Genomic DNA, 23,150 nt, shown 5'->3' with positions numbered 1-23,150 from the left:
ACTCTCATTCTGACGGCACCCATTCACTGCAGAGCATCCATCGGTGAGCAAGTGATGTCATGCTGAATTTCTACAAATCTCTTTCCATGAAGAAACAAACCATGTCTACATCTTGGAAGGCCTGAAGGAGAGTACATTTTCAGCAAGTTTTCATGTTTGGTTGAACTGTTCATTAAAAATGAAGCCTTCTGCGTTATGGAAAGAAACCAAAAAATAAAATTTCTGTCATATTAGAGCAGTCCTGTTTGTGAAATCCTGCTCGTATACTATTAGGTAAGCCAGTGACTTCAACTTTTTCACCAATTTTTTGTTGAATTTGTTGAAAAATGACTAATAATAAAATAATAACGCTAAATTCTATCTATTATGAAAATATCCAGAGTTAAAAGCAACACATTTCTGGTTTTGTGTTGGTGAAGGGGATCTTTTAGATCAAAAAAGTTTGCGCTAGAAGAGTAGAGGACTAAGAGACGGCACATAAGGGAGCGTTTTCAGACCTGTTATTGACTCACTGCCCTCTCATTATATCAATTATGTTCTCACACGAGGAAAAGGTTCTTTTTTTTGCATTTTTTTTTTTTTTTTTACATAGACGTAAAACAATGGGATGAGATCTTTATTTAGAAATATTTCGGTTTACAAAAATAATTTAATTTACACTGAAAAGCAAAATAAAGATGTTTATGTAGGAAGAGTAGTTTGGTCTTCTCCCTCTATGACACGGCTCTCGGCAGTGACTTCCTGCAGTGAAACGTGAACAAATATCACCCAAACCATCAGCGTTCCTCATTTGTAAACCTGAAAATGAGATCTAAAGGAATACACTTACACCGCAGTTCGTCTCGGCCAGTATCGTCAGGCATTCGATGCGCTGCGACATTTGTGCCGCCGTCTGCTTTAGCTGAACATTTTCTATTTCAAGCAAATTTATCCTGAGGAAGTTCAACAAGAAATGCAGTTTTGATCAATGGATGTGGTAAGTGGTAAGTGTGAAAGAGAAAACTACCAGACGTTTGGGGTCAGTAAGATCTTATTTTTAAAGAAGATTCTTATTCTCACCAAAGCTGAATTTATTTGTGAATATCATAGTTTAAAATGGCTGTTTTCTATTTGAATTCATTTTAAAATGTAATTTATTCCAATGATGCAAAGCTGACTTTTCAGCATCATAACTCCAGTCTTCAGAGATCATTCTTTTTTTATTTTTGCTGCAAAGATTCTATATTTTAGGGTTCTTTGATGAATAGAGAGTTCAAAAGAACAGCATTTGTTAGAAATAGAAATTAATTTCTGTTTTAAAAATCAAGCTGACCCCAAACATTTTACACCTCTTGTGTTCATTTACAACTAAAAGTACCTCATCTGCGTGGTGGAAATCGCATCCGAAGCATTTTTCTGTGCCTGTTCAAAGTCATGCAGCTGTAAAAGAAGCTGTCTGTTCTTCTGAAGCAGACTCTCATTTTCAGATGTGACCGTCTTCATCATGTGTGCCGTCTAATGAGGAGCAGCCATCATCATTTAAAGGTCACACACAGTTCATCATTTTCACCCAGCCTGCCATGTTACTGTACCTTTTCCTCCTGTTTCCTCAGAATAAGAACCTCTTTGTCCAGCTCTTTTATTTTGATGTCCCGCCACCCCGTCTCTCTCAGGTAAACCTCTCTGGCTCGGCTCAGCTTGTTTTTGTAGTGGATTCGCTTGTCGTTGTATTTACTGAAAAAAAATATATAAAGCGGAAATAATGAAGAATCTCTTCCAAACTTGTTACTTTTAATCACTCAAGTAAGAATTTTGGGGAAAAAAATTATATATTGAAAAGACAAATATATATATTTATATTATATATATTTTTTTTTAGTTTTTTTTTTTTAGTTTTTAGTTTTTTCATTTTTACTAGTTTTGGTAACACTTTAGAATAATGGTCCATTAGTTAATGTTAGTTAATGAAAAGACAGTTATTCATAACTTATTCACAGTGCATTAACTAATGTTAACAAGCACAACTTTTGATTTAAATAATGCATTAATAAATGTTGAATTTAACATCAACTAAGATTAATAAATGCTGTAGAAGGATTGTTCTTGCTTCGATTATGTTAACTAAAGTAGTTAACTAACATGAACTAATGGACCATTATTCTAAAGTGTTACCCTAGCTTTTTTTATATATATGTCGCCATTGTTTTTATTCATTTTTATATCAGTTTTAGATATTTTAGTGCATCAAGTTCAACTAAATTAAAAGAGAAATGTTGCCTTTTAATAGTTTTTCGTGGTTTTCCAGTAAATGTTTATTTTATGTCAAGTAACAAAAATGTGTTTTTCTTTTTGTGGTTTTAGTTTTCTGTACCTTCTCTCAGCGTCTATTCTAACCAGAGCTAGCTGAAGTTCTGTCCTCAGAGAGTCTGTCTCCTGTTGACCGCTGCTTAGTCTGTTCCTCAGGTCTTCAATGTTTTGTTGGAGCTGCTCATACAGAAAACAAAAATCATGTTAGTATATAGAACCTAATATTGCAGTTTCTGGGCTAAAGAGCATTCAGGATTCCCTGTTCAGCACCCTCTGCGTCAGGTACCCTGCTGTTTTCCTGCTCGGCGTCACTGATGCTGTTCTGCAGTCGTGTGTTGTTTCTCCTCTGGGACAGCAGCTCTTGTTTGCTGGTGCTGAGGATGTTCTGGATGCCCTGGAGCTCTTCTAACATCCTCCTCTGCTCCTCTGCATCCTGCTGAAGCTGGACGTCCTGTGACTGATGTGAGTATGAAGCTGTGAGTATGAAGCTGTGTGTTCTAATAAATGGCATGAGATACTTTTTGTAGGCCAGACCCATAAATATTTACCTGAAGTACCACCTGAGATTTATTTTAGTAATTTAACAACACATTTGTATATTCAATGGTTCTCTTTTTTATGGTCAAATTGCACGCAAAAGAGAATGAGTAGGAGCAGTTTGTTTTTAATGATTTATATATATATAAATATATATATATATATATATATATATATATATATATATAAGGTTGCACAAAAATATATAGTGATTATTTTGGCAATTTTAACAGTGATATGGCATTTCAACTCATATTGCTTAATTAAGATATTTCAGGATGTTTATCAATATTTGTATTATTTTTAACTATAGAAATGATGATAAATATACAGTAAAACCAAAAATTATTAAGACATCAGATATCATTTTTATATATATATATTTTTAGTGGGTGCAGGACACAATAGTTTATATATGTAAGTGAGGATAGAAAAATAAAGTAAACCGTCACATATTATACCCAAAAATTCTTCATACAGTGGACTACCAGTAAAACATTATTCAGACGCTTTGACCTGACCATGTTTTGCTCAAGTCTTATCTGACGTTATCAATATGAATTTGTTCTGACACAGTTAACTCTTGAGTTCTTGTCATATTTTATGACCATTTTCTAAACTATAGCGAATAAACTGTGATAATTGTGAGAAATGTTGAAAGGTGTCTGAATAAATTTTGGTTTGACTGTATATCAGAGGTAGATTACAGTTGTACTCTAAATTAAAAAAATACAATAAAAACAATTGATAATTACAAAATAATTTTACACTACAATACCAATATTTATATCTTAAATTACCGGTCAAAATTCCTCACTATTAAACGTTTAAACCCTTAAGCTTTTAACATTTCAAAACCAGCTCATGTTTTGTTGGAATCTTAGTAAAATTTGTTAACTTCTGTCCGCAGAAAATTATGCAAATTAGTAAATAAAGTGAACCAAGCGCACATTCATTTATGTTCATTTTACCTTCAATTTAATGAATTCTTAATTTTTCAAACCCTGTGTCAGAATAGAGGTTTCTTCACCTGGACCAAAGCTTTGGCCTGCTCAATCTCCATCTGCATGCTCACAGACAGCTGTGTGGTCTTCTGCTGCTCCTCTTGAAGGGCAAGCTTCAGCTGGCAAACGTTTTCCTCCAAAGATGACACCTAAAATAGTCAGTTATTTAGTCCCTTAGCATAACTTGTGACCAAATCCACTTTAAAAATAAGAGTCAAATTTACCTCCTTCAGGTGTTTGTCACATTGTCTTTCCACTCCCTGTGTCTCCAGCTCTCGTACCTTAGTTACTAAATCTCTCAGCTGTGAAGAAATGCATGAATGCATTTGCTCGTTAAATTTGTCAATTCAAAAATTAACTAATTTACATATCACATCTTCATTTAGTTATTTCTAATCCATTGTTTTTAACATTTAATAAGCTTAGAAAAGTATACCAGCTTTCAATTGAAGTAAACTTAAAACAGTCTTCACATAAAAAAGTCAAAGAACGCCAGGAACAAAATGAAGAAAAAAAAACAATAATAAATTGCACAATTAACGTGTTATAATGGTGACAGCCCTTGTTTTTGTATGTCATCTCTTAGTCCTCACCTCCACCTGAAGGCTGCCGACGGTGCTCCTGTAATCCTCCGCCTGCTTCTCACAGAGGTTCTGGAAGTCTCTCACCAGCTGCTCTGCCTCCGTCCTCTTCCTCTTCTGCTCTTCACATTCGTCCACTGCCCTCCTCCGCAGGTCGGCTTCTGTCTCGAACTCCATCCGCAGCTTCAGCGTGACCTGCGTCAGATCGCGCAGCATGTGTAACCTCTCCTGCATCTCGTTAAGACACCTGGAAAAACCGTTTGTGCTCGTGTTGATTCTTGGAAGGTCTATGATTTGGATATATGTATCTGCTTTCAAAAAGCAAAAAGTCAAAGAGAGGCCGAACCCTTGATGGATATCCTCTTCCTGTGGCGTCTTGCCTTTGGATGGAGTGACAGTGCTGTCAGGGCCTTCTGTCTGTTAATGCAAAATAATATTTAAAAGATATTATACAAATGCTCAAGGAATTTCCTATGCACATCAGGGCTGAAATTATTGGAGTATAAAACTAAAAAGGAGTAATATTGTGAAATATTATTGCAATTTAAAAATTCAGATGAAAGCTGAATTTTCGGCATCATTCCTCCAGATCTTCAGACATCTTTCTAATATGCTGATTGGCTGCTTAACCATGCAAGCTTTAATTTTACTAATCCTTTAAATTAATTCGAATTAAAAAATTTTTATAAAATCTTACCGACCGCAAACTTTTAAGCATCCATTTTCTAAAATAATTATCTTTTTCGGTGATGATCGTACCATTTCAAGCAAATGCACACGCTCCGCCTGTAACCTCTTCACCATCTCTCTAAGGTGGCACAGCTCTTCTTCCTGTTTCTCATTTATCTCCTTCATTTTTCGCAATTCAGCAACTTCTAAAAAGAAAAAAAAAATCAACTAAACAAAAGAAAGTCAAACTCTAAGTGAGTTCAACTGAGAGGTTATCTATAGGATGTAAAAGAAAGAGAAATGGCGAATAAATTATACCACAGCGTTTCAGTTTCTCCACTTCGTGACGGAGCTGCTCAACTTCTATTTGAGCTTCTTGCAGCTCTGGTTCTAAGACACAAAGCATGATTTGGATCTCAGTATGTTCATGAGTGTGAATGTGAGACCAGTGAAGTGATTTACCATAAGCCTTTTGGGTCAGGTGAGCAGACTCCAGCTCATCCGTGAGTCTGCGGATCTCCTTGTGGGCCATAGCGAGTCGAGCAGAGGCCTCTTCTACATCTCGCTCCAGTTCCTGCAACGTCTGTCCCTTCAGTATGTTGTCCCTGCTGAACCGCAGGTCAACCGCCTGCTACAAACACAGAAACTCATGTAAAAACCATGCATGAGCATGACAGGAATCACGCTGCTTTAAGAAATCCTTAACATGCATGCTTTGAAAATGAAACATTCCCAAAAAAAAACTATACAAGGTTAGTAAATCTGCTCCTTGAGTAAATTAAACATGCATGATTGCTGGAATCCACCTGAAATGAGACATGATATTAATGTCTCCTCTTGCTTTCTGTTGCATATTTCAATGACATGCATCAGGTTAATTGGCATAAACATACAGGCAGAGATTTCTGTTCACTCTGAGCAGCCTTTCTGAGTCCTAGAAGCCTCTTCCAAGGGCTCTGAACGTGTGGTGCTGCCACCTTGTGGAAAGATGAGGTACATTATCATAAATCTCTAATCTGAAGTTCTGCACTTAAACAACAGAAAACAGGAATTAGGTCAGAAACATTGTTATATCATCAAAAGTGAAAACTATATGCAATATATATTTTTTATATATAAAGTTACATAAGTATATAAAGATATATAAGTTCATATGTTGCTACTAATGTAAAACTACAATAACAGTCTTGAGTGTTTTTACTGTTGCAAAATACATTATCACTCTGCTCTAATTTGCTAAATGTGACTGTAAGGCATTAAGATATGTATATTAAGCTGCTTTTAAACAGTGTGTATTGTGAAAATGGCTGTATAAATACTCTGAACTGATTCTCTTACTTTGACCACATTCTCTCTACAGTCCTTTGACGTTTGCTCCGTATGGACATCAGGATCCTGTGCGGTCTTCCAATCCACATTCTCCTGGCTTTGTATTTTCTCCAGCAGGGAGGCTCTGTCTGCGAGGAGGTATGCCACCTGTTCACTCAGGCTGATGGGAATAATATCAGCCAGACCTTCCTGAAGTAACATCTCAGAGATCTCACTCCGCCGTGCTTCTGTATGCATACATTCAAACACCATGAGTGGCGAAGAGCTGGTCTGATAGAGGACAGAATAGACAGAAACGCACCTTGTTGTTGTTGGATGTCATCCAGAGTAGCATGGAGCGTTTTGTTTTCTTGCTCGAGATGTAAAGCCACAGTGTCTCGGGTCTTTGTGAGACTCTTAATTTGATTAACATATTGCTGAACCTGACAACATAGACAACGTAAAATGATAAGACTGCCGGTTCCATTTTTTGTTCCACAGACAAAAAGACACTCATATGGATCAGAAACAAAATGCAGGGGACCAAACAATGAGTCTCCACTTTTATTTTTTTTTTGCTGTACTCACCTTTTCGATCTCAGCAACACGTTCCTTCTGCAGATCTTGTATCTGCTGGTTGAGGGATATCACTGTAGTTTCGCTGCTCCTGTAAAGCTGCCACAGCAGAGACAGACGCTCACTGCTGGAGGCCGAGGAGTCCAACCCTTCCTCCTGCAGACGCTGATCCATGTCCTGCAACATCTGTCCATCCCACACAGAGATGAACATACAGATGTTCTATCTATCTATCTATCTATCTATCTATCTATCTATCTATCTATCTATCTATCTATCTATCTATCCATCCATCTTAGGGTTTGGTGTCTTTTAGATGTTGTCTACACTAAACACGTGATCTACTAATGTTGTTTAAACATCTTTTGACAGCTGTTTTTGCAGATCGGTGGCGCACATGCGCACATCCCTTTTTCCTCTGAAACTACTAGCGGTTTTCTAGCATGAAAACATTCCAACTTTCTGTTACTTTTGCTTTTCAGTAAAACGAATGAAGCGAATAACACAGAGAATAGTACGAGGTATATGTAGCTATATAACATCAGATGTTTACCACTCTCCGATCGTGATGTGTTTACTTCTAAAGAACAGTAAATTTAACGATTTGCCACGTCAAGTTATTTAACAAACACACTTACCTGTGCTGTGCACATCTCTTTGCGTTATTCAGAACCATTTAATTACTTATTGTTCTAAGTTATTGTTTTGAAAGCGAAAAGTCCACGAAACGCACACACGTTGCCGATCATCCAAACTCTACTGCGGTGACTTCAATCGAGCCGCTTTTCTTTCATGTCCCTGTCGCGTTCTAACGGAACTTCTTAACTTTCACCGTCGCCTAGAAACGCGTGTTATAATGTATCACCTTCACTATTTTTCAGCATTTGCGTGAAATTGACGTTCATCAGCGTATAGGCTTTGTGTGTGTGTGTGTGTGTGTGTGTGGGACGTCCTGCAAAAGCATCCCACAAATCCCGTAATAGGAAACGCGGTTCCACAACAATTGACGTTCATTACACGAAACGGGCGCCTTTTACACTTCGAAAAAAGTGATTTTAACTACATTTCTTAAAGAGTTTAAACAATCCATGAAACCGCTTACAGCATTGTTTTAATTTTCATGCAATGACCCAGAAAAGAGCATATACTGATTTAAAATAGTTTCTTAAGATCCCCATCCTCATACATCAAATCCAGACATTGAAACTAACCATTTGAATGAACAGAATTAGATAAAAAACGTTTCTTTTGGTAAGCGTAAGCCTTCATTTTTGGAACTGAAGATTAACACACTTCAGGGGGATTTAGGGGTGTGAATTGATGTTTCCCTGGGTGGTCTGTTCCCCCTCCAACAGGAAGTAATTGTCCAGATTGCTTCATGTAGGAGTTTTCTAATTGCCTAAACCACAGCACCTGACTACTGTAATCCATAAACAGATGTGAAAATAATCATCAGACTATGAAAAAGATAAATAACACTTAACAGTAAACATAGCATTTTATCATATCTTATTGTTTAGGCAAATATAATTATTATTCAATTTCAGAACATCAGTGCGTGGACTGTTGTGCAATTATGTAACAGACTCTCTCTGGGTTTGTCCGGACACAAACTCAAGCCCATTTTTAGTTTGTAGAAACTATAACCTAGAGTTTTTCTGGAGCTGTGAAGGAAACTCCTCCTCTAACCTAGCTTGCATTCTTTCCTGGACCGTTTTCTCCCAAACGAGGGAGTTTGTGGAGAGAGTGAATGTGTGGAGAAGAGGGGAGGAGACCAGCTGAAGACACAGAGAACAACACAGAACTCCAGACCAAAGTTTCCAGAAGATCTGTTGGTACGAGTACACAAGGTAAGCAGCATTTTCACTTCTTCAACAACAGAAAGTATTTCCAGTTCTCATAATATGCCATAAATAATAGTTTTAGACAAGTTTTACAACCGCAGAAGGCATAGAAACAATTTTAAAGTGCCTAAAATTTCTTCAAAAAGCTATGGATGTACTGATTGATGAATAAAGAACCCAGAGGGTCTTCACTTTTACTTTATTAATGTATGAGACTACAGAATCTAAGAGTCACATCAAGAACTTTTCATAAAAAAACAACAACTTTAAAATTGTCCATATACAAAAAGTGCTGAACATAAGAACCACTGAAGAACCTTTACTATTATTATTATTATTAAGAGTCAAACTATTAATGTTCTATGAGATATTCTTGTTTGTTTAGTCATATAAACATGAGGAAAATCGTTAGAAACCTTAAGATAGAAGTAGAAATAAGATGCAACCAAACAGACTAGTAGATTATGGAATAATTCTCAAAAAAACTGTCCAAAATGTCTTAACCTCGTGTAATAATGTCTGTTCTGCTGTCCTGTCTGGGACATTGCTGTAAGATCTACTCACTTTTATGAGCAGTAAGTTCAGCTCAACTGTGTTTAAAGTGTAAAGAGCATCTCGGTAAAGTCTTGAATGGCACACAGAGCGACTAAAGAGAAATAACTGTCCGAATGTGAGCCAGGAATGCATAACGAGCAGCTCCTGCATGTAAACATGGAGAGGTGGGGTCCGATTTAATGAAAACCAGAGTTGCGAGATGTTGACTAAATACGTAATCTTAAGGCCACCACAAAGGGCCTTTTGATCTCTGGTTTGGAAAGAGATTCTCGCATGCACTGTGAGTTATTTTCCCTGCTCCTTCGTGACAGAGAAGGAGTGGAATCCCGGGATCTGTTTGTGTCATTCCCAATCTTCCTTCCCTATCCAGATGTGTCACACAGTCCTTATTTCTGAATGGATGTTTTGTTGATTTCAACCAGAAGTCTCCGTTCATCTTATGGACAGAAATGTCATGGAGGTTTTGTGGTATAGCCATGTTTGGCACCTTGGAAATGTGGTGATGGAAAATCATCTAGCAGTGAGGTAAAAACTCATTTATAGGTATGCCAGTGAAGTATTATTACAGCACATGAATCAAAGTTCACACGTAAGTCCAACATTTTTTTCCTGGAAAAGATGCTGTCAGCAAATGGCATCATTTTTATGAAGTAAACATGAATATTTCTGGAGACCCTCTGTACATTTGGCATCATATACAGAAGCGTAGGGTCAAGATTTTTTAAAGAAATTATCAAGAACGCATGAAATTGATCAAAGGTGACAGTAAAGACACTTATAATGTTACAGAAGATTTTCATTTCAAATTAATGCTGTTCTTTCTATTCAGAGAATCCTAAAAAACATAGCATATAGTAGTTTATGGAACAGGAATATTAACCAGCACAACTGTTTTCAACACTGATAATAAATGTTTCTTGAGCAGCAAATCAGCATATTAGAATTATTTCCGAAGGATCATTTGATAAAGACTGCTAAAAAAAATGCAGCTGTGATCACAAGAATAAATGAAATTTTAACTATTTTTTTTAAGTTGTAATAATGTTTATGGTTTTTACTGTATTTTTCTATCAAATAAATGCAGTCTTGGTGAACATTAAAGACTTCTTTCAAAAACATTAAAAAATTTTTTTACCAGATTCAAACTTTTGAACGTTATTGTGTAAATGGGATGGAAACCTGAGATCTGTATCATTGTGCTTGTTTAGTTTCATTCAAATCTAGAGATCAGACACAAACTACTGCTGATTATACCGAGACCCTTCAAGCCAGACACATCCCTGGCTTTTCAGACACACTGATTGAATCCCAAATGATTCCTTCGTTTTTCTTTGTGAGATGAAAGTTCTGAACCAGGACCTTTTATTCTGCATGCAGGATCCACAAAAATGGCGTTCCTTTTGATGTTTGTGACTGTTCTGCATTTGGTCACCCTGGCCATGCTGTTCATTGCCACCATGGAGAAGGTTGGTCATAATTCCCTTGCACAATCACAGCTGTAAAAGACATCTTACCTATAGCTATTAAAATAAAAAATCTGCCCCATGAGCAAATGCATGGAGTTCAGAGGTCTTGCATGTTTGTCTAACAAAATATGGCCAAAATTCTAGGCTCAATTCTAAATAAATACTAAATATTTTTTATGTATAATATAATGTAAATAATTGTAGATAAGGTAAAACTGAATTTTAACAAGCATGTAGTTAGCATATTTCTTTGTCATTTTTTTTTTCATTTATATATTTTTCACTTATACTAAAAATACACTAAATACTCAAATACACAAAAAATTATACACTTTTATTATTGTGTTTTATTGTTGTTTTTACACTTCTTTTGCAGTGATTTTTGAAACTCTTTTTTTTTTAAACAATCAGTTTTATTTATATATTATTCAACATCTTTTTCTTCTTCTTACTTCTTCTTCTTCTTATTATTATTGCAACTTAATATTATGATTATGATGTTTTTCTAGTCCTGGTGGTCTTGGGGAGACATAGAGAACACAGATCTCTGGTATAAGTGCATCTATGAAAACGCCACAGAAACCTGGTTATGTGCTTCTGCCAGCGAGAGCGGTGGGTCATTTACTCTCATAAACAGATGGATTATTATAATCCCTGAATTTTATTATGACAGTTCAACGAGAACTGGTGCGTTCACAAAACTTCTATTGCTTATTTGCAAAAAAAATAAAATAGACTATTATTCCCTAATTTCATGATTGTGATTTCAAAAATATCAATTAAAGATTTTTCTAATTATTTATATGTATTAATTTAATATACATGCCAGATTAACAAAAGCAGTCAAATGTTTTAATCACAGAGATAAGAATTCGAAATGTATCAATTCAATTACAATCTGCAACGAAGTGAAAAAAATGAGATTAGGATTAGGGATAAAATAAAGTCTTCAGAATCATTCATACATGTGAAAATCTTATTAGAATTGAACAAATAGTTGTAATCTGGCTCAGATGCAGACAGGAATCATGTCTTTAAGGCAGTTTTTCTGCTGATAAAGTGACAATAGACGACTTCACTTTACAAATGGTTTTAAATACAAAAATGCTATGAAATGCATCATATTTTTTATCAGAATGTCTAATGTGTTTAGCAAAACAGGCATAAGAACTATTTTTCAGAATTATGCACCTAAAATGAGTATACAAAACAAGTATTGGATTTCTTTCAGACAAATATGATGCAGAGCAGAGTTATCAAACTATAACCATTTGTTAAAAGTAAGTAACTCTTTGTATTTGTGTGTGATTTTCTCCCTCAGAATGGCTGCAGTCAGTCCAGGCCCTCATGATCTTATCTGTGGTGCTCTCTTCCATCTCCTTCATGGTGTTCCTCGGACAGCTCTTCACTATGTCCAAAGGAGGACTTTACTATTTCACTGGCCTGTGTCAAATATTTGCAGGTATATAAACTATAATCTTGTATTTATTTGGCTATGTAGGTAGTAGACAGAAAATGCGTAGCATAATCTCACTCCCTATCTAATATCATATGTGCTTCCCCCTTGTGGTCACTTTTTATTCTCACCCCATTCGCTCCATTCACTCTCACAGGTGCTGCAGCGTGTGTGGCTGTTCTTATCTACACCTTCCAAAGGAGAGAAATTCTTCAAGATGCTCGTGAACTGGAAATGGGTCATTTCGGCTACTGTTACATTCTAGCGTGGGTGTGCGTGCCCCTTTTACTCGTCAGCGGAGCACTTTATGTGCATCTGCGCAAACGGGCCTGACTTTCTGCTTAACACCTGTACTTTAGTAGTTTAGTCTGCTATGAGATTATACAGTATATGCTTATGGCTGTTTTTAGGCAAGCCAGTTTATGATATGGCTTATTGTTATTTATTATTATCATAACAGTTTTTTGGGACCCAACTCCCAGCACCTGCTTTGCTGCTTTTGTGGAGTTGCAACAAAACTTGCTGTATTTTCTCATAGTGGGGAAACTGTTGTTCTAAGTTTGATGCTAACAGTCAGGTGGGATTTTGATGCAAAATGCTTGTTAAAAGAAAAAATGAAAATTTGCTGAAAATGTACTCGCCTCTAGGATATCCAAGGCATACCTGAATTCATCAGAACAGATTTGGAGAAATGTAGCATTGCATCACTGGCTCACTTGAATGGGTGCCGTCAGAATGAAAGTCCAAACAGCTGATAAAAACATCACAGTAATCCACTCCACTCCAGTCCATATTTTAATGTCTTGTGAACCAAAAAGTTGTGAAACAAATCCATCATAAGACATTTTATAATCTGTTGCTTATGGCTAAAATATGAGTCCTCTATCCATAAAGTTGCACAGATCATGCACCGTTTACAAGCCAAAACAGCTCTTAACAAATATGTGGGTGGATTTTGATATGAGAGGACATCAGGGGATGGACTATTTCTCTGGAAGGAGTGTTATTATGGGAGGATATTTTGTCCAGAAGTGATGTTTTTGAAAGTAAAAACCACACGAACGTCATAAGTGGACCTCAGGCAACAGCATTAAATAATCAAAAAGCCAGTTTATGACCCCTTTAAAATTAAAACACCCCAAAGATGGATTTGTTTCTTGTAGACAAGCAACCTTTCGCCATTATCAGCTGTTTGGACTCTCATTCTGACGGCACCCATTCACTGCAGAGGATCCATTGTTGAGCAAGTGATTAAATGCTACATTTCCCCAAATCTGTTGAGATGAAGAAAACTAATTTTCAGCAAATTTTCATTTTTGGGTGAACTGTTACTTTATGCTTAAAAAAATGGAGTGTAAAAGAAACTCCCAAAACTGGAAACTTTAAACCTGTCCTTTTTTCCAATATCAAAAACGTGCACGTGTCATTCTATTATTTTTTTTTTATGTATGCAAACACTATAAATAAAATGTTATAAAAAGATGCAAACCATAGTTATGATATTTTAGTTTAGAGTAAAAGTCTCTGAGAAAAATATTTCAGTGCAACAATGAATAAATAGAAAAACATGGTTGCAGCTCAAGTAGGATAAACAAGTGTCCACTAGGAGCAGAGTCAAGATGCCTTTTAAGTGGTTTACATAGTAATGAGATTGAATCAGTAAAAATAGTTGTTACTTGCTAACAATCTGAACAGCTAATTTAAAATACTTATATATTTAATTCAAACAACTCTAATCAATTTGTATCATTGACATTGTGGTTGACTTATTAGCATGACAACATCCCATTGTACCATACATTCTCTGCTTTTAAAAGCACTGTTGATTCTGTCTAGGCACACAATAAACATCGGCATGACAGATATACTGGGTGATTAAAGAATGTGTGCATTAAACAGTTGCATGAAATTCCAGTTGCTTGTACATGCAGATCCCAAAAGTGAGCAAAGGTGAGCTCAGCATATTTTCTGCAATGGATTAAAACACTCCTACACACAGGTAGCTCTTCTGCACTTGTCTGAGCATCTAGTATATTCATCACAATCTCATGTCCACGCAAATCGAGCTGTTTGACATGAAACGAGACCACTAGGCAGGTGTTGAGTTCCAGTCTTGGCCCCCTTTTGACTAAAGCTGGGAGGGAAGGAAGGTCTCAATCTCTGCTCCCCGGAGAAGACTGGCTCGGCTGGTAAAACCAGTCACGATAGCGAGGCTGGTGACAGAGATGTGTTTACTAAAGACACAATAAGGCCAGAGATCTAATATCAGCCTTATAATGCGAGATGAAGTGGGCTGAGGGAGACCAGAAGACGTTTTTGGGGATGGTTTGCTGATGATTTGCTGACTCAAGAAGCGGATTTGGGCGAAAGCTAAACATGGGCAGATTGCAGTGATGACTAGTTGCTCACATTGGCTGGTGACGGGGAGTAATTTAACACCAGACAGAGAGAGGCCATTTAGAAAGGGAGGAGATAGCAGAGATATGTCAGAACTTGACGCAAAGAGTCAATGGACTGAGGGTGTGTGAGTGAGACCGACGGCCACAGACGGGTAAGTCTCGACTTTTTGTGAAGTATTACCATAAAATAAATAGATAAAAATAGATTTTTACATCAAATAAGTATGTATAAACCACAGTTTTAAAAAGAGCATTTATTACTTAAGTGTGAACTGAGTGTAAAGTTCTCGGACACTATGTTATTTGCAATTAAATGAAGATGCATAATGTTTTAAATGTTTTTATAGAAATTCAAACTATTATACATCTTCATTTAATTGTAGATAACATGCAGTTAAGTTTAAATTAAAGCATAAATTATAATGTACGAGAACATTACTCTCAGTTCACACATAACTAATTCACACTTAAGTATATTCTTGAAAAGTTGAAGACAACAGAAATAATCATGAAATTACATATAAAGATGTATTAAGTCCTAACTGGGTCAGAAGCACCATAATGTTAATTTAATGCAACTGGCTGAAAAGTGCTTTTGATACATATTAAAATGATTATTTGATTACGTGAACTGCAGAATGTACTGACAATAACTGAAATATAATTAAATATAATTTTTATTAAAACTTATATGTCATGTATTTAATTACACATTTGTAATGATGTTGTACAATATATTAACTTTGAAAGTAATATTGAATAACACACCGACCCTCCAGAACTGTCTTCAAGCACACTTAAACTGCCTTTTATTTTATTCATATTATATTACGCTCTTCTGTTGAGTTTTGAAGTACACTACAAGTGCACGTTCAATGCAATTAAACACACCTTGTTTTTTCTTTTTTTTTCTTTTTACAAGGGTGTTCACCAAATCATATGAAAGAAACTCTAATTATTGTTGTTTTCCCTCAAGTCTGTATTCCAGGACATTTCAAAGTTCTCCAAATCTTCAAAGAAAAAGGGAAATGATTCTGCCATGGAGTATTCTCCTTTTACGATGACTCTTGGTGTTTAAAAACAGTTAAATATCTTCAACCCACGAAGAAGAACCTCAACTATTGAATAATTCACCAATCTCCAGATGCCGGTCATTGTTTAGATAGAAACATGTCATTTTCCTTGTAGGAGAAGGATTTCTCCAGCCATCGGCGGGCTCCAGTCATGTCAAACACTCAAGAGCAGAGCCTCAACGAGAACATCGTCTTCGCTCCATTGACAGAGTCCAGTCCAGACTTCTTGCACTGCGAGGAAGAGCGTTATTGTGTGGAAAGCCTGGTGAGCTCCGGTGCTGAGGCTTTCTACACCAAACTCCACCAGGAACAAATCGGGTCGTTCCTGTCCCCCGGTGAGGTGAACCAGATCTCCAGCTGGGCCGAGGAATATCATCAAAGTGATGCAATCCAGGAAAATGGAAATGGCGAGGTGGAGGTTGGTTCTGATGGGGAGGACTTCTCTGGACATTATTTTCCCACAGAGTCTGATACTCCAGCGCCATGTTTGGAACTGGGATGGCCGGAAAGGACCATCTGGATGGACATGGGACAGATTCACGTCTTCACCAACCCTCCTGCAGAACAGGCACCCTCCATACGGGAAGTCCTCAGGAGACACCTACAAGGAGCCACTAAGGTAAAACTAGATCCTTGGAGCTAAAACAAAGAGGTTGAGTTTAAGGGCCATTCACACCAAGAACAATTACTACAGTATATCAATTAAAGATACAGTTTAAAAATTGAATAGCGCACCACAACTACAACGACAGCAGCACTGATTAACAATATCCTTGGAATCACTTTCAAAACACTTTTTTTTTTTCAATTGATGAACCTTAAAAATATCGATAGCCAATCAGAATCCACCTGAGCTAGAGCTGGAGCATTTAAAGTAGCAGACAACAATAATAAACAATTCATATAGTTGGTATTATAGTTATCTTCATGGTTAACATGTTTATATTTGTGTGCAACGTCTTTATACATATAGCTATTTATATATTTCTATATACTGTATGAATATTTATTTTAGCTTGAGGAAAAGCTACTTCTTTGATTCGTCATGCAGTGTTTTTATGGTGGTGAAAAGGATTTTAGTACTTCAATAGGTTGGTATATTAACATTAAATTAGTTAATGAAATATACTTTTTTGCTGTCAATTTAAGTTCAATCTGTAAAACCTTAAAGTGTTGCTACAGATTTATTTATTTATTTTTTTTGCATGCATTTAACACTTTTTTAAGAGTGTAGTTGGTTGAATGTAAAAAGAGAAAACTGTTAAAAGCTGGCAACTTTGAATGACATTTCATATGAAGATGCATCTGCAGGAAGTCTTCTAAAACATTTCCTGTAAGGATAGTTTTTTGGATTTGTGTTGGGCAGCTGATCGCTGTGGTAACAGATAAATTGTCGGACAATGCTGTGATTGGTGACCTCCGAAACGCTGCATCGCGGGGAGTTCCTGTGTACATCATCCTCAACAAAAGATCTGTGGAAAAGAGCTGCTTTTCACAACGGCTTCAACATCCGGTGAGTGGATATACTGTAGTAAGCTTTTTTTTTTTTTTTTTTTCGAAACAAAAACTTTCTATTAAATTATTAAATTATTCTATTAAATCTATTAAATAATTTCTATTAAATTAAAATCTATTAAAATTAAAAGTATTTAAAAATACATAATTAAAAAAATTATAACAAATATAAATATTTAAATGATAAATGAAAACACAAAATAAAATATAAAAAATATTAAGAATATTAAAAAATATTTTAAAAGAATATTAAAAAATATTTTAAAAAATATTTAAACAATATTAAAAATATTAAAAATATTAAACATGTAAAAATGTAAAAATATTACAATATGTAAAATATATTAAAAATAAAAATAAATGAATAAAAATGAATAGTCTCTTAATGGTACCGAAATAACTTATGATATAGCAATTAATGACTGTGTTCTGCATGATTTTGTACAGGTTTTCATGATAATAATTCAAATCAGTTATGCAACCTTTAGACCACAAAATCTCCATGCACACCCTAACAGACTGAACTTTAGGCTGTTCCTCTAAACAAAAGACTCAGACACACCTTAGTGGATAACTGTATCTGTAAGCAAATGTCACTCTCCATCACAGAGTTTATTTCTCTTTCTGTCTCTGTAATAATGTGAAGAACTCACAAAGCAGAGACAAACAGGTTGAGTCACATTCATCTGGTGCAGATGGTTGCCGTGCGGTCGTGGAATGTTTGGGTTTAAATCTCTTCACATCTCTGAAACTTAACAGGATCTGACCTTCATTTAAAAGTTTTGAAGAATCAGTTGATCTGTGTAATGAAGATAAAAGGTTCTGAACCATTTGATTTTGCAGTGTTGTTCACGTGAATCTCTTCTACATATTCCAGAATATTATGGTGCGTGTTCTTGGAGGTAAAACGTACCTGACGCGTGACACTAAGGTAGTGGTCGGAGAGCTGAAGGAAAACTTTGTGTTGGTGGATCTGGAGACGGTGATGTTTGGGAGCTACAGGTAAAGAATGGCTTCATAAAAGAGTTCATAATTCATCCAAGAAACGCATTAACTGCGGTTAAAGACTTGCTCAAAGGAACAAGGGTGGGAACATTCTGGGATTTGAACCAACTTTTGGGTTGCCAGCTCATACCTTTAAGCCACACCACCCCTACATTATACAGACAATTAGAGAAATTAACAGTTTGTGGGAACAATTTGTTTGTCTCTTTCACAGGTGTGTAGGTACACTACTTTTTTTTTTTTCTTTTTTTTTAAGAAGTCTCTTATGTTCACCGAGGCTGCATTTATTTGATCAAAAATAAAGTAAAACAGTACTACTTTGAAATATTATTAACATTTTAATTTAATGTTTTTTTTTTATTTGAATATATTTTAAAATGCAGTTTATTCCTGTGATGTCAAAGCTGAATTTTCACTCTAGTCTGCACTGTCACATGATCCCTTTGAAATCATTCTACATTTCTTATTATAGAATTATATATATATATATATATATATATATATATATATATATATATATATATATATATATATATATATATATATATATATATATAAATATATAGGAAACCATGATACATTTTTTTTCCAGAAAAAACGTTTAAAAGAACAGCATTTATTTTAAAAGGAACTCTTCTGTAACATAATCTTAATGTGTTTACTGCCAATCAAATGCATCCTTTTTGAATAAAAGTATTAATTTCTTTAAAAAATCTTCTAACGGTGGTGTAAATAAATGACTTGGTCACCTAAAATCGTTTAGTTTCCATCTTTTTGTTTGAAATTCATGTGATTCCACACAAACACAATGGATTAACATCTGTCAAGCTCCAAAAGAACAAAGTAGCATTATAAAACTCATAAAATAGTCATTAAAAAACTCTATTAACTCTCAATTTTCTAAGTGCAAAAATAGATTTTTTATTTTATTATTTTTTTTTTTTTTTGCTTTGAGACAAACAAGAAAAAACTAATAGAAAAGTCCAAAAACATCACGTTTAAAGCAAGTCGTTGACTGTTAACAGACATTTTATATTTGAAATATGTGGAAGAATGAGTTTTGAATTCCACACTATATTTATTCTAGTTGTATGATGATATTTAGCTGTTTTGTGGTAGTTGTGCATCTTCTAAATCCTTTATAATCTCTTGATTGGTTTTCTTTGTCTTGGTCAGTCTGAGCTGGACCGACGCTCACCTGCACCGTCAGCTCGTCACTGTTTTGAGCGGCCGGGCCGTTGAATCTTTCGATCAAGAGTTTCGGATCCTCTATGCTGCCTCGCTCCCAATCCCAGATGCGTGGAAAACTGGAAAAGAAGCTACCGAACCCAAAACATTAAAAAAAGTACAGCCACTGAACATTAATATCAACAAAGTAGAACTCAAAGAGTTGGTCTCCAGTCCTCCACCTCCACCTACAGACAACCCCCTGGACTGGGAGGAGATGGGGGTCATCCAGAGATTCCCGGACAGCCCTCTATCTCCATCTGATCCTCCTGAGATCCCGTTTCATCACCGACAGCTCCTGGAACGCCATCCGGGAAGATGGGAACCTCCCTACAAAGAGTTTAACAGCAGACTTCAGCCTGGGTATCAAGAAGACGTTAAGTAAGTAGACCATGCACACCTCAGAGTCTATGTGTGACGGTCTCACGATTACATAAAGAGTGCTCACAAAAATATGAGAAAACAACAACTAAAACTAAACAACTAACCATAACTGGTAACTATATAGTAGCTTTGTGTAACAAAAATATTTTTTATACATAAAAGTATTAAATGTCATGTCATTCATGACAGCTTTTGAATAGATTATTTTGCATTAAATACTACAAAACTGACATACATTTTATAGCTGACCTGAAAGTGTAATGAAAAACAATATAATTTGACAAAATGTACTGTAATATTACTTTGTGATATTGTGCTACAAAAAGACATTAAATGCAATGTAGACATTACTGTCTAAAAACCTTCACAAATTTTGTTATATGTGTGTATAACAAAAAGGCAGTGATAAACTATATAGAATTATTGTTCAAAAAACCTGTATTCATGCTTTAATGTGCAGAAGTATGAATGAAATGAAAACAAAAACATCACGCTGGAACTGATAACATAATTTACATTTTTTGTTATTGAATGTATTTTATCTTTTCATGAAAGGTCTGTAAAGCTCAGATTTGATGTGAATACACAGTTTTTGATTTGAGATGGGGAAGGTTTTTAAAACGACTAAACCTCAAACTGGAATGTATGACTCTGTATAGATTAATATAGTGTATAATGATTTAATATTCTGTTAAAGATCTCAATCCTGAAGCTGCTTCTTGTTGTATTTCAGAATTAGGTCAAATGTTCACTCCAAAGGCATTTTCTGTACGAAAGTTTATTTTACTCTGTCTTATCTTTTCACGTTTCAGGTTTAGTTCAATGTTTCTGTCAGATCTAAGGCATCCGGAATATCAAAGACCAAGGTCACTATTTCTCAAAAAGCTTTTCATATTAATCTCAAATGTACAGATGCAGTGTCAGACTTAACATACTTGGTCTTTTTCTGTTGTAGGCGACATTACGCTCCAGGAGAAATGCATTGCAATGAGGTGGTGAACAGGTCAATATTACAACCCCTCCAGAGTCCAGTAAAGTGAAAGAGAAACAGGTTGGCACATATTTGGATAGATGTTAACAAAAGTTGTGCTAATCTCTTTCATCTAAAGGCCTCCTCTACAGATTCCTGACAGAATCACGTATCCTCTACTGAATGCTGAAAATGAGGAGAGGTTTCCGCTGTACAAATCTCGCGCTCACCGAATGGACATGACATCAGAGGAAGAGCTCGGAGCCGCTGTGAGACGAGAGCCTTACCAGATGAGTGACAGAGCTTTAGGAGAGACCATGAACCTTGAAGGAAGCACACAAGCTCATTTTAAGGTATATGCTGCTATACGTTAACATATGTGACCCTGGAGCACAAAAGCAGTTTTAAGTCGCTGGGGAATGTTTTTAGCAATAGCCAAAAATAAATTGTATGGGTCAAAATTATTGATTTTTTTTCTTTTATGCCAAAAATCATTAGTATATAAAGTAAAGATTATGTTCCATGAAGATATTTTGTAAATTTCCTTCTGTAAGTATATTAAAATTGTATTATTGATTAGTAATATGCATTGCTAAAAACTTCATTTGGACAAATTTAAAGCCTATTTTCTAATTATTTAGATTTTTTTGCACCCTCAGATTCCAGATTTTCAAATAATTGTATCTCAGAAAAATATTTTCCTATCAATATCAATAAATAAAATTGATCCTTTTGACTGGTTTTGTGGTCCAGGGTCACATATGACAAACAAATTTGCATTAAATTACCAATAAAACTAGAAACAACTGCAATTTTTACTGACCTCACTGTGTAGAGATAAATATTTTGACAAAAAAAAAAAAAAAAATTAACTGCAGACATCACTGTCTAATACTGTTAGCTTTATGTAACAAAAATGTAAAAAATAATTAAATAATCATAAAAGTCATTATTCATGAAGATTTTAAACAACAATCAAGATTTTAAACGCCACCAACTAAATTAGAAATTTCACATAAAAATGACTTTAAATGGTAGTTGATAAGAAGCAGAATTTGACTAAATATTACATTATATTGTATATGTAAAGCCTATAATGCAGAGCAGCATACATCACAGTTTAACACTAAATGATAACTTTGTGTAAAATATTAAAAACTTATATTGAAGTCATTATTTAATTCTTTGGTATATACTGTACTGACCCGAATATAAGACGATGTTTATTTCTTGGAATACATCTGAAAAAAAAAAAAAAAACGCGGTCGCCTTTGACATGTCAATAATACACCCACGACGATAGGTGGCGCCAAAAACAAATAAAACGAGTGTTCCATGAAATAAGTGTTGTAAAGATCACGAGAAAGTGAAAACAAAAGAAAATGCTTTATCGGCATGATGGGACCAAACTTTCTCTGTAAGTGATTTTAATTCAATTCAATTCAATTCAATTCAAGTTTATTTGTATAGCGCTTTTTACAATACAAATTGTTACAAAGCAACTTTACAGAAAATTATGTTTCTACAATATTTAGTAGTAGCTTATGGTGGTGACTGTCAGTTTGTGCACGTTTGACAGGATTTTAGAAAAAAATAATACGTTAAAAAATTAATACGTAGTCAGCTGGACGATGAACATTATCAATATTATTAATTAATAGTTATTATATGATGCAGTCACACTTGTAGCAATATTTGTTAGTTCTGTTGTTGGTTCAGGGTTAGCATCATCTGAGGTCCTCTGAGGGTCAGCATCATCTCTTCTCAGTTGTTCTGGATCCAGACTGGAGCTTGTGTAAATCCTAGTCCCTTGGCAAACATAGAAACAAATAGAGACATCATTAGCATGCTGCTGATCCAACAAAGTAAAATTAGTTTAACCCAAGCTAATGAATAAAAACGCACATTTGATCAGATGCAACTACACTCACAATTTAAGAGATACATTATTCGAATGCTTGGCGAAAGAGATGTGTTTTTAATCTAGATTTAAACAGAGAGAGTGTGTCTGAACCCCGAACATTATCAGGAAGGCTATTCCAGAGTTCGGGAGCCAAATATGAGAAAGCTCTACCTCCTTTAGTGGACTTTGCTATCCTAGGAACTACCAAAATTTTGACATAAGTTTTAAAACACAAGACAGTACCCAGATTTAAAAAGACTGCAATAAGATTTCACTTCTACCGGTAATACAGTTTGAGATGGATGGACTAAATGTTATTATATAACCTGTTATTTTTATGTTATATCAAAAAGTGTATATTTTTAAATGTGATTATTGTTGGTACATTTGAC

The 23,150-nt window shown here is 35.2% G+C and overlaps 3 protein-coding genes across 7 annotated transcripts in view; 2 read left to right on the top strand and 1 right to left on the bottom strand.

Annotated features, from left to right (window-relative positions):
* Positions 1-586: 586 nt before the first annotated feature.
* si:dkey-264d12.5 (cingulin) lies at positions 587-8,413 on the bottom strand. 4 transcript variants are annotated; one of them, XM_026221907.1, is made up of 18 exons: positions 7,600-8,413; positions 6,974-7,147; positions 6,708-6,828; positions 6,416-6,633; positions 5,971-6,054; positions 5,540-5,708; positions 5,396-5,467; positions 5,168-5,283; positions 4,755-4,825; positions 4,421-4,655; positions 4,052-4,129; positions 3,854-3,976; positions 2,573-2,743; positions 2,351-2,463; positions 1,572-1,713; positions 1,358-1,494; positions 830-932; positions 587-741 (listed from the first exon to the last, which is right to left on the bottom strand). In XM_026221907.1, exons 1-18 carry the CDS (start codon positions 7,612-7,614, stop codon positions 682-684), a joined length of 2,202 nt encoding a protein of 733 aa, XP_026077692.1. In that variant the 5' UTR covers positions 7,615-8,413; the 3' UTR covers positions 587-681. The 4 variants fall into 4 exon arrangements, with proteins under 4 accessions (XP_026077692.1, XP_026077694.1, XP_026077696.1 ...); XM_026221909.1 differs by having other exon boundaries at positions 5,540-5,705; XM_026221911.1 differs by lacking the exon at positions 2,573-2,743.
* Positions 8,414-8,549: 136 nt separating this feature from the next.
* LOC113055531 (epithelial membrane protein 3-like) lies at positions 8,550-14,190 on the top strand. Its single transcript, XM_026221912.1, has 5 exons — positions 8,550-8,811; positions 10,738-10,826; positions 11,336-11,438; positions 12,148-12,288; positions 12,440-14,190. The coding sequence occupies exons 1-5, from the start codon at positions 8,712-8,714 to the stop codon at positions 12,613-12,615; spliced, it is 609 nt and encodes a 202-aa protein (XP_026077697.1). The 5' UTR covers positions 8,550-8,711; the 3' UTR covers positions 12,616-14,190.
* A 202-nt stretch (positions 14,191-14,392) lies between these two features.
* The window catches only part of fam83e (family with sequence similarity 83 member E), a 10,986-nt gene continuing 2,228 nt past the window's right edge, over positions 14,393-23,150 (top strand). The window contains exons 1-8 of one of the 2 annotated variants that reach the window (XM_026221906.1): positions 14,393-14,833; positions 15,870-16,373; positions 17,121-17,267; positions 18,147-18,271; positions 19,451-19,882; positions 20,698-20,751; positions 20,841-20,888; positions 20,995-21,208. In XM_026221906.1, the coding sequence (XP_026077691.1) occupies positions 15,906-16,373; positions 17,121-17,267; positions 18,147-18,271; positions 19,451-19,882; positions 20,698-20,751; positions 20,841-20,888; positions 20,995-21,208 (1,488 nt within the window). In that variant the 5' untranslated portion in view covers positions 14,393-14,833; positions 15,870-15,905. Of the gene's footprint in view, positions 14,834-15,657; positions 16,374-17,120; positions 17,268-18,146; positions 18,272-19,450; positions 19,883-20,697; positions 20,752-20,840; positions 20,889-20,994; positions 21,209-23,150 lie in introns of both variants that reach the window. The other variant, XM_026221905.1, reaches the window with a different exon arrangement.

The sequence above is a fragment of the Carassius auratus genome, chromosome 36 (assembly GCF_003368295.1).
Source record: "Carassius auratus strain Wakin chromosome 36, ASM336829v1, whole genome shotgun sequence".
Lineage (NCBI taxonomy): Eukaryota > Metazoa > Chordata > Actinopteri > Cypriniformes > Cyprinidae > Carassius > Carassius auratus.
The sequence above is the reverse complement of the archived record's forward strand: the minus strand, read 5'-3'. Positions and strand labels throughout refer to the sequence as shown.